Source organism: Castanea sativa, chromosome 10 (assembly GCF_040712315.1).
Source record: "Castanea sativa cultivar Marrone di Chiusa Pesio chromosome 10, ASM4071231v1".
NCBI lineage: Eukaryota > Viridiplantae > Streptophyta > Magnoliopsida > Fagales > Fagaceae > Castanea > Castanea sativa.
The window spans coordinates 11,793,992-11,805,234 of NC_134022.1; the positions used below are offsets into that span (position 1 = coordinate 11,793,992).

Here is an 11,243-nt window from a genome sequence, read left to right on the forward strand (position 1 = left end):
GTTGAGGGATCGTCTATCAGGTGCTTCCCTAATGGACGACCTTTATACCCACGGACGACCTCCTAAGTGTGGACGACCTTCTCACGTTGAGTTAATATTTTTGCCTTTAGACGACATTATATACGAATTGGAGATAGTCAGATTTAGTTCACTATCACTAACGAAAAATACTTATGTGGCAAACAGTATGTATATATTGCACATGGAAAATAAAATAATAAAAAATATTTATTTCTATTTGTAGGGATGAAAGGCCTAATATGTGTTTTTGGGTCATGGGCTTTGTCCGAGAATGTTTACCTGCCTGAGGACGGATTGGTAGTGATAAGGATGTCAGACTTAGAGACCCACGAGCAAATTGTGGCAGAAGAAGCCAATGGAAGTAATCCAAGAAGGAGTATCTCCTTGGCTAAGCGAAGTAAGGGTCAGATGACATGTCATATTGACTAAAATGATTTTATAGGAGATCTTGTGGATGAAGATATGTTTCATAGGGGCACAGGAAGCAGGAACAGTTGGAAAATATTTTAGAGAAAGTTGCTACCACCGCATTGAATGCTCTGTATCTAAGTCTCTAGCCGCATTAACGAGAAAGTAATATTTAAACAGTGATTTTCAATCTTACAACTATTACCTAAAGACTTCTAAAAGGTGTTGATGGGGCAAGTATCAATGTTAGCAATCTAGACCTACACATAGAGAGTAAAAATGGGAGAGAGGAGGGAGTATAGGAAGAAAGAAGGTCCTAGAGCAAAGGGGATTAGGGAAGAAAAGAGAAAACACTGTAGACTGAATATCTGTAATCCATCTGTGAGAGAGAAGAAATATAAGAATTTGTTCCTCGGCTTCAGTTCGAGAACAACTTTCATCATACAAACTGATTCATCCCTTTTATTCTGCAATATTGGGCCATTGTTATTATTGTTTAAGTTCATTAGAAACAAAATTTCTGACCAATTCTCTATAAATTTATTGTATTGGGCTCTTTGGGCCTATACCTTTCCTCTTGTTGGATTTAGGTACAAATTACGACCTTACACTATTAAAATGGTCACATTAACAATTTTAATAAAAATATAATATAATATAAAAAAAAAAGCCATCTCCCGAAGTAAAAAAAAAAAAGATTGAATGGGTGAGAATTTATAAATAAAAAATTTTATAAAAAAATCCCCAACTTTTTATGGGGTTTCTTGGCAACCAGACAAACAAGGACACCCGTTTAGACATCATCTATGACCATCAAACAATATTCCAAATCTAAATTTTTAAAAAAAAATATTTTCCTGATCTATTATTGTAAATTGCTTATACTCTGCTAATCAATATCAAGACATTTACTAAATTGACTACAAATTAAAAATAATGCGGTCCAAATTTACAACCAACAAGTGTAGGATTAAAATTATATATATATATAGCAAAATAAAATAAAAAAAATAAAAAATAAAAAATAAAAGAATGAACATGGATGGTCGGTAAAGCAGTTGCGAATTGTGAATTTTCTTTTCCTGCTCAAGTTACATGCCTGTAACATAATACACATGACGACCGTGTATTCCCCAAACAAATTAACGACTCCAAAACCGTCATTCTCGTTCATTTAAAAACAACAGCATTGCCCAGTTAGCGAGCTCTCCCTACCTCAGTACCTCTCTTCTTTCTTTCTTTCTTATTCTTACTATCATAAATAAAACGGCTAAACAAAACATGCCAACAACAACAATTCAAATGCAATGCCACCTGCCCATACCACAGCCACCTGCGCCCCAACCACTCACATCTCGCCACGTGGCCGTGATCGGAGCCGGCGCCGCAGGCCTAGTAACTGCCCTAGAGCTCCGCCGCGAGGGCCACAGCGTAGTTGTCTTCGAACGAGGCGACCAGGTTGGCGGCACCTGGGTCTACACCCCGAAAATCGAATCCGACCCGGTTGGATTCGACCCGGCTCGGACCACGATCCACTCCAGCCTCTACAAGTCCCTCCGCACCAACCTCCCCCGAGAGTGCATGGGCTTCCGGTGCTACCCGTTCGTGACCAAAGACGACCCGGACAGAGACCCGAGACGGTACCCGGGTCACCGAGAGGTTCTGTTGTATCTGCAGGACTTCACGCTCGAGTTCGGGATTGATGAGTTGGTGAGGTTTGAAACGGAGGTAGTGCGCGTGAGATTGGAGGAGGAGGAGGAGAAATGGAAAATAAAATCAAAACAGAGGTCAGGCAAAGATGAAACGGAGATATTCGATGCCGTTGTAATATGTAACGGCCACTACACCGAGCCTCGTGTGGCCCAAATTCCCGGTACTTAATTTGTAACATCAAAAATTGAGTTTAGTCAGTACTCAGTATATATTGACAAGGTCGTTGTTTTAATATTTATTGTGTGTGTTTGTGGCAGGAATAAATGAGTGGCCGGGGAAGCAAATGCATAGCCACAACTATCGTGTTCCTGAGCCTTTTCGAGATCAAGTACGTGACAGGTTTGGAATTGAAATAAAATTTTACTTGCAATGCTGCATATTCCATATTATTACTTAGATTTACACAATCGATGGAGAGAGTGGGGACCATGCTAATCTCTCATTCTTGATTCTCCCTCCATTTTGGGTCCACAATTCACTTATCCAACCCCCCCAAAAAAAAAAAAAAAAAAAAAGACGAGCTTTTACAATTTACCATCGCCAACAGTTAAGCAAGTAGCTACAGCCTATAGCCTATAGGACCTTTAATAGTGACGAGCTTTTCACGTTACAGCTTAGGTCTTTATCCGGGAGATCATTATATGAGTAAATGCGTGCAAAGCAATTGCTCACTTGACATAAATGTGAACATTACTAATCAACGTCATCTTCATCATGTTTTAATCAGCAATTGCCTGGTTATTCTCTTTTGCACTGTGCCATATAAAATTAAGTTTTGTCCAGCAATCACTGAATTGTTTTGACTTATTTTAAGTTTGCAGACATTATTGGAACAAGATTGTTACTTATGTCAAGAGTTAGATTAGGATGAGGATTCACATTCCTGATGACAATGCTATTATGGTTGTTCTAGGGGGACCATAATTCTTTGTTGGACTGCATCTGCATTGATACATTTTATTATCTGATTCACCTTCATCCTCGCTAGTCTCCATTGGAGGCATATCTTATGTCATTGTATAAATTGCAGAGCTTGTATCTATTCATCTTTATAGAAGAAAAAAGCCTCCCCTGTTTAGCTCTCCAAATTCCAAGTATAATGGGATGTTCTATATTGCAACAAACCGGAGTTTGGACTGACAATAACCACACGAGTACATAAGACATTTAGCTATAGAAATTCTGTGAATTCACTTAACAGAGAAAACTGTACTAACTTGATATTTGGAGAAACCTACAAATGTGTTGAAACCTCGTAAAAACTTTACTAATGTGATGGCATAATATTTCATGAATGGTGGGACAGAAAAAGGGTTTTATTTTTAAGAAAAGGAATATTGTACTGAATTGTTATACATTTGAATTAGGGATTCTGTAGACAAATATGAGTGATTTAACTAAATATACATCTGATCATTAATATATTACAAATTACAATGAAGAAGGATGATATAAAATATATGGGAGATCTAAAAACAAATTTCTCTTTGGTAAGTACTATATGGTTCGGGTTTTTAGAAGGTTTATTGATTAAGATCAATCAATCTTGGTGGCATAACATTCCTTGAGTAAGCCTTGAACAACACATTTGAATGGAATCAGCGAAGTCTCCCACCCCCCCACCCCCCCCAAAAAAAAAGTTTTCATTACCAAAATCATAAAGTAATTACCAAAAACAACTCACTTCTCATCAATTTATATAAAGTCCTTGTACCTCCCACGCATACCTTACCTATGTTTTGCATCATGCAGGTCGTAGTCTTGATAGGGAGTTCAGCAAGTGCTGTTGACATTTCTCGGGACATAGCAGGAGTTGCCAAAGAAGTCCATGTAGCGGCTAGAAGTGTTGCAGATGAAACATCTGGAGAGCAGTCTGGGTATGATAATATGTGGCTTCATCCCATGGTAATAGTCCTTACCCCTGGTGAGAATTTGGTGGCTATCATGAGAAGTCCATCAAGTAATTGACTTGATTCTATGAAAAGTTTAATATAAAGCTCTAATCTAAATGAGATTGATGCAGATAGAAAGTGTGCGTAAAGATGGAACTGTGATTTTCCAAGATGGGAGATTTGTCCATGCTGACATCATTCTACACTGCACAGGGTATGCTGCATACTCCATTAATTTGGCTTTAGCTTGGATTTAGGACCAAATTTTTTTTAAACAAATTTTCTTATTGAATACAAAATTCGTGAATGAACCAAACACAATACAGAAAATAAAAGTAACAATAAGTTGTTTATTTTTCTTAAGGTACAAGTATCATTTTCCTTTTCTTGAAACCAATGGCATTGTGAATGTGGATGACAACCGTGTGGGGCCACTGTACAAGCATGTTTTCCCACCAGCACTGGCCCCATGCCTTTCATTTGTTGGGTTACCATGGAAGGTTTATCCCTACTTATAATAGTATGCCCTTATTTTGGTTGCATCTTTAATTTAATCTTATCAAATGGCGGAAGTAGATCTTTATATGTTGTTTGTGCCAGGTTGTTCCTTTCCCTATGTTTGAACTCCAAAGCAAGTGGATAGCTGGTGTTTTGTCTAACCAATTTGCACTTCCAACACAAGAGAAGATGATGGAAGATGTTGAAGCTTTCTACTCATCACTTGAAGCTTCTGGTGTACCTAAGAGATATACTCATAACATGGGTAGCAGTCAGGTAAATTTGGCCTCCTCAGGTCCATATGTTGGATTTTGATTTATTTATTGATTTATAAGTCATGATACAAGCACAACCTTTTTTGAGGTGGCAAGTTGTTATTGATTTTCACATGGCCCACCATATATTGACATCACTTTATTATCTACTAATAACTTGCCACCTTAGCAATTATGAAAAAAAATTGTGAGAAAGTTATGTCTCTAGAATTATTGTTTATTTACAGTTAGATTGCAAATTTGGTCATCAACCTTTGGCATCTATTTCAAAATCATCATTATACTTTAAAATGTTTTACTTTAGTCCCTATACTTTCAAAAATTGTTTTAAAAAATCCCTTCCGGTCATATAATGGATGCAAAATGATTATGTGGCAAGTCAATTCATGCTAGGGCTGTCCATGGGTTTCTGCACGCGTAAAGTACGGTGGCTAATGACCATTTCAATACAAAATGTTGTTAAATGATGCCACACCAACACAATGAAAGAAGATAAGGGGGTCTGAATACTGACCTTTACAAGACAATGTGTTTAGGATAATTTTTCTTGATTAATAGTAGAAGACCAGCTGAGTTGGACAATGATAAATGTATTTGGCCAGTGAAGGCAATCAAACCTAATTACGTTTAGTTTTGTATATTACATTATATTCAGAAATACATTGGATCTAATTTTGCAGTTTGAGTACAACAATTGGCTTGCGGCTCAGTGTGGATGTCCTGAAAATGAAGATTGGAGAGTGCAAATGTACAATACCAGTAGCAAGAACAGACGTGCTCAACCAGAGTCTTACCGTGATGATTGTGAAGACCATCACTTGGTTTTGCAAGCTTGCGAGGACTTCATGAAGTATACCTCACATAAAGTTAGTGACAGGAGTGCTTCTTATTAATCAAGTTTCAAGACTACTTGTATCAAATGCTGGAAACAATCTCTGTGTCCTATTCAATCGCTCTGTTTATTGATTCTTCTGAATAATACTGCAAATAAAGAATAATGAGAGAAAGATTGTGATCAGGTATTTGTGAGGTGCATTCATCTATTTCCTCCAATTGTAACTGAACAACCAAATATTGAGAGTGCTTAAAATGCTAAAATTTCGGAGTGTATACGCAAGCTAAAAATGTAATACTAAAATATTGCACCAGCCGGGAATCGAACCCGGGTCTGTACCGTGGCAGGGTACTATTCTACCACTAGACCACTGGTGCGCTCTGTTTATTGCTCTGCCAGATGTGAATCTAATGACAAATCGGCAATGGAAAAAAAACGTAGTCCTTTCTACCTTTGATTATATTAATTTGATCTGATTATTGTTTCTTTATTCTTAAATCCAACGGTACGATTATTTCTTTAATTGAATCAAACTGAACTGCAAAAAACTGAACTTAATTAAATGGCTCTAAGGCATAGTAGAATCTTTAATTGCATTGGTCTACCTATCGGCTTTTATTTTGAATTGAAGCACAAAGGCATAGTAGAACTGGAATCTACATGCTTACTCTTGCATGTAAACTAGGCCTTTAAATAGATGTCCTCCATTGGAACTATAATCAATAAATACATGTTCGTCAGGTTTTGTTATTCTCGAATCTCTTAACACTAGACACTCGACGATTTATTAGTCGAAGCAAAAGAATGAATCCTTTTTTCGCGCCAGTGTGAATTGGATTCTGATAGCACAAGTGAAATGTACGTAGGTCTGTGCTTTGCCTTAGTTGGTGTACAATCCTGGGGAAGCATCAAATATTGTTTTTCGCGTTGCAATGTTGCAACGTTGCATGCATAGGGAGAAACTTCGAGGAAAAAGAGGAAGAAAACAAAATATGAAAAGATAGCTTTCGGCTTTCAATTCCCAGTGATTTTTTACTCTCATCATGTAGGTGCCTAAAAGCGGGTCATTTCATTGCAGATTTATTTAGATTTGTTAGGGTCCATTTCCCAATCAAAGCTGGTGGCTGATGAATGCTTCCCATCTAATTCCAACAAACTAGGCCTATTTTAGTACCCCTCCGCCGCTTCCCCCAGCTTGACTCACCTGTACTATTGCTGCATATACATGACAACCTACACCCTGCCAAAATTATCATCTCTCTCCAAGATCCCAAATTACCAATTCACATCCCTTAGAGCATCGTCAGCTCATGCAAACTTTTTTTTTTAATTTTACACACGCCCAATTTTTTTTTTTTTTTTTTAATTTTACACGCATATTTTTACAAAACACTCACTTCAGTTTATCTATTCTACACATCAATTTATTAAAATATTTATTCTTTTAAATTTTTTATTATTTCTTCACTCACTACCGCTCTCTCTCACATACCCAACACTACCAAAAAATACTAAAATATTAAATGCATGAGTTACAATAACCGTGCATATACACGAGTTACAGTAACCGTACATATATATATATACACGGTTACTGTAGTATTTGTGCATTTATGCATAATTTTATATCCACTGATATGGGTTTTTTTTTTCTCAAAATATGTAAAATTGACTACTTTTTGTATTTTGCAAGATTTTGCATGAGTTGATATAGTTGCTCACTTAAATGTAAAATTCAAAAACTACTAACAAAAAATAATAATAATCAAAATTTACTCTTTTCCTCGTCAAGGTTTTAGATTTTGTAAAAAGAAGTGCTATGCTCATAATATTTTCATAATAACTTGTAAGTTTTAAGTGGCATGTTATTATAGGTTATTACTAGTAGACAAAAATATTATGGGCATTTGTAGTGAAAATATTGTACGTATAGTAGCCAAACCTAAGACGCTTGATAATTTTGGGTCGGGCTCCCAATTTACTTGTTGGATGGGTAGGGAATGTTTTACAACGGGAAGATCCCTAAGAGCCAATCTAGCAACCCAAGCAAAGGTACTGAGGCCTACGCAAAGATCCTTTGCCTCGTTTATGTGTTTCCCGAGAAGGACCAAACAATACTGAGCTGAATCCTCCTATCCCCCTTTAGGTCATTCCTCTCTGTTCTCTCATGTATCTCTCCCTCCCATTTTTTTTCCCAAAAAAGAAAGAGCCCCCCATTTCTTCTCGTTTCATTTCCCTTTTATAGTGCACCTCTAGTGGGATCTCACTGATGATGTTTCATCCCCTCTATCATGTGATCCCCACCTTTGTTCAAGATTCCTAATTAAGTGGGACATTTTGAAAATTCTTTTGAAACTTGCACGTGACACCAAATGGTGCTTGACAAGTGATTCCCCCAAGGCACTATCTATTTATATTTGCTCAGATGGCTGGTGTGGGCTGGGTTGATTACTAAGTAAGTCCAAAGCCTTTGATTTGGTCTCCAGCCCAACAAAGGCTAATGGGCTGGGCCCTAACCTGATGACCATATAATAGGCATAGCATTCCTCTTTTGCAAAGAGAGTCAAATTTGGTCCCTCATTGTATAGAGTTCTTCTATCCCACAATAAAATTTCACAATATTTTAACAAGTGAGGGGTCAAACTATGATATGTCAAAATAAAATGAAACAAAAATTTAAAAAAAAAAAAAATTTACTAGGGCCCACCACAACTCAATATAAAAGATAATGTGGAAATGTTGTGGGATTTTGGTTAGACTTTCTCATTAAGTAAAAACTAGCATATAACTCATGTAAATGCATGGATGCATTCAAAATTAAACGTAATTTTTATTGTAAAAATATAAATAATTAGTCAAATTATTTTGAAAAAATAGCATGTAACACATGCATACATATAAATACATTTAAAATTAAACACAATTTCTATCGTAAAAATATAAAATTATTAGTCAAATTATTTTTTAAAAGTAAATGTAATTAGTCACATATTAAAATTCTTACCTAAATTTAATACTACTAATGATCATTTTTTTTTTCTAATTTTTAATAAGATAGAATGTATTTTTGTTGTGCGGTGATTTTTATTGAGTATATGTGATTAGTTTTTTTTTTTTAACTATAGTTCATTAATATTAGATTATTAGTATTTTCTACTCATTAACTCACTTGGTACAAAGATTAAAAAACTTAAGTGAATAATTATGGTGTAGTCCCTACATAAATTTAGACACATGATGCAAAGTTGGATTATAATTTCATTTATTTTTATTATAAAAATATAAAAAATTAGTCAAATTATTTTTTTCAAAATTGCTTGTAACACATGCATATATATAGATATATTTAAAATTAAACACAATTTTTATCATAAAAATATAAATAATTAGTCAAATTATTTTTTTAAAAAATAAACATAATTAGTCACATATTAAATTTTTTACCTAAATTTAATACTACTTATGATAATTTTTTCTAATTTTTAATAATATAAAACATATGGTGATCTTTGTTGGCAATGATTTTTATTGAGTATATGTGATTGGCTTTTTTATTATAGTTTGTTAATATTATATTCTTAGTATTTTGCACTAATTAACTCACTTAACACAAAGTTAAAAAAATTTAAGTGGATAATTATAGTGTGGTCTCCACATAAATTTAGACACATGATGCAAAATTGGATTATAATTTCAATTAATTTTTATTATGAAAATATAAATAATTAGTCAAACTATTTTAAAAAAAATAGCATGTAACACGTGCATATATATAGATACATTTAAAATTAAACTCAATTTTTATCATAAAAATATAAATAATTAGTCAAATTAATTTTTTAAAGTAAATATAATTAGTCACATATTAAAATTCGTACCTAAATTTAATACTACTTATGATTTTTTTTTTCTAATTTTTAATAATATAAAACATGTGGTGATCTTTGTTATGCGGTGATTTTTATTAAGTATATGTGATTTTTTTTTATAAAAAAAATTATAGTTCATTAATATTATATTCTTAATATTTTGTACTCATTAACTCACTTGACACAAAAATTAAAAAACATAAATGGATAATTGTGGTGTGGTCCTCACATAAATTTAGACACATTGTGCAAAATTGGATTATAATTACAAATAATTTTTATTATAAAAATATAAATAATTACTCAAGTTATTTTTTTTTAAAAATAGCATGTAACACATGCATACATATAGATACATTTAAAATTAAACATAATTTTATCATAAAAATATAAATAATTAGTCAAATTATGTTTTTTTTTAAATAAAGGTAATTAGTCACATATTAAAATTCTTACCTAAATTTATTACTACTTATGATCATTTTTTTTCTTCTAATTTTTAATAAGATAGAACGTGTGGTGATCTTTGTTGTGCAATGATTTTTATTGAGTATATGTGATTGGATTTTTTTTAATTTTTTAATTTATTAATATTAGATTCTTAGTATTTTACACTCATAAACTCACCTGACACGTAGATTAAAAAACTTAAGTGAATAATTATGATGTGGTCTCCACATAAATTTAGACATATAGTGCAAAATTAGATTATTATTTCAAATTCTAATTAAACTGTATATAGACTTATTATTTACTTACTCTAATGATGGGCTGATATATGTCAACATGTTGATTTTTATGTTTTTAAGTGATTGGTGCAACTAAATTCTTTTGATTTAGCTATCATATCTCCAAATTCGAATATGTATTTCCCTTTAGTATTGCTGATGGCTGGTTGGTTATGAGTGATTATATTGAATGCTTTTTTTGACACAAGTTAACCTAAAAAAATTATATTATTAACTCCGAAATGTAATTGTTATTTCTTGTAACAATTATATCTAATATTCCTTTCACGTGGGATAGATTCTATAAATCTGAAATCCACTTCTATGAGAGAAATATTATCTGCAACCTTTATACAAAATGTCAGCTCTTTTCCCCCATCTTCTTCACAAACCCTCAAACAAAAATTTGGGATGAAAGAGATGGGAATCATGAGCAAATTTGAACATCATCACAAGTAGGGTGATTCATTTTACGATCTCAGTGAGTTAAGTTTTGCTTTCTTCAATTTGGGTTTTTCAAATTAAGCTTAAATTTAGTAGTTCGTTTAACTAGTGAACAAATTTGAACACAACTTTACAAAAGATCAAGTTATTCAAGTGACCCTTATTCATTTTATAAGCTTAGTACTCCACCCCCCACCCCGAAACCAAAAATAATAATGGAAATGATGGGGGCATTTTCGACAAAAATTTAATACCCGTCATGCAAGGAAGCTGACGATTTCTATGGGTCCATTGACCCTACAGAAATAAACGGAAGACCCAGAGTAACGGCAGCAATGGCGACGACCCTGAAATGATGACTCAATAGGCGCTTCTATAAACCAACGGAGAACCCTTGGACGGGGTGAAGAGTCCGATGAGGTGAAGAAACTGACGGATCCAGCTTGGCTTGGTCCCCACGAATACCTATACATAGAAACATCTTGTGTAACACGCGAGATAAAGCCCATTACTCACCCATATCTCTCTCATATGGAAAGACACCCTAAAATCTTGGAAAC

At 33.9% G+C, this 11,243-nt stretch overlaps 1 protein-coding gene and 1 non-coding gene across 3 annotated transcripts; one reads left to right on the forward strand and one right to left on the reverse strand.

Moving 5' to 3' along the window:
• Positions 1-1,603: 1,603 nt before the first annotated feature.
• On the forward strand, positions 1,604-5,917 carry LOC142613921 (flavin-containing monooxygenase FMO GS-OX-like 4). 2 transcript variants are annotated; one of them, XM_075786438.1, is made up of 7 exons: positions 1,604-2,302; positions 2,400-2,470; positions 3,895-4,047; positions 4,166-4,248; positions 4,399-4,534; positions 4,635-4,808; positions 5,488-5,917. In XM_075786438.1, exons 1-7 carry the CDS (start codon positions 1,711-1,713, stop codon positions 5,698-5,700), a joined length of 1,422 nt encoding a protein of 473 aa, XP_075642553.1. In that variant the 5' UTR covers positions 1,604-1,710; the 3' UTR covers positions 5,701-5,917. The 2 variants fall into 2 exon arrangements, 1 of the variants encoding a protein (XP_075642553.1); XR_012840326.1 differs by having other exon boundaries at positions 1,617-2,302; positions 4,399-4,554.
• Positions 5,918-5,948: 31 nt separating this feature from the next.
• TRNAG-GCC (transfer RNA glycine (anticodon GCC)) lies at positions 5,949-6,019 on the reverse strand. Its single transcript has one exon. It is a non-coding gene; the product is annotated as a tRNA-Gly (tRNA).
• Between the last annotated feature and the right edge of the window lie 5,224 nt (positions 6,020-11,243).

What these genes read in the sequence shown, in the direction of transcription:
- LOC142613921 (XM_075786438.1), top strand. Translation starts at nt 1,711, where the DNA reads ATGCCAACAACAACAATTCAAATGCAATGCCACCTGCCCATACCACAG. An exon ending in CTGAGCCTTTTCGAGATCAA is followed by an intron (nt 2,471 to 3,894) that starts GTACGTGACAGG and finishes TGCATCATGCAG; the next exon opens with GTCGTAGTCTTGATAGGGAG. An exon ending in ATATGTGGCTTCATCCCATG is followed by an intron (nt 4,048 to 4,165) that starts GTAATAGTCCTT and finishes AGATTGATGCAG; the next exon opens with ATAGAAAGTGTGCGTAAAGA.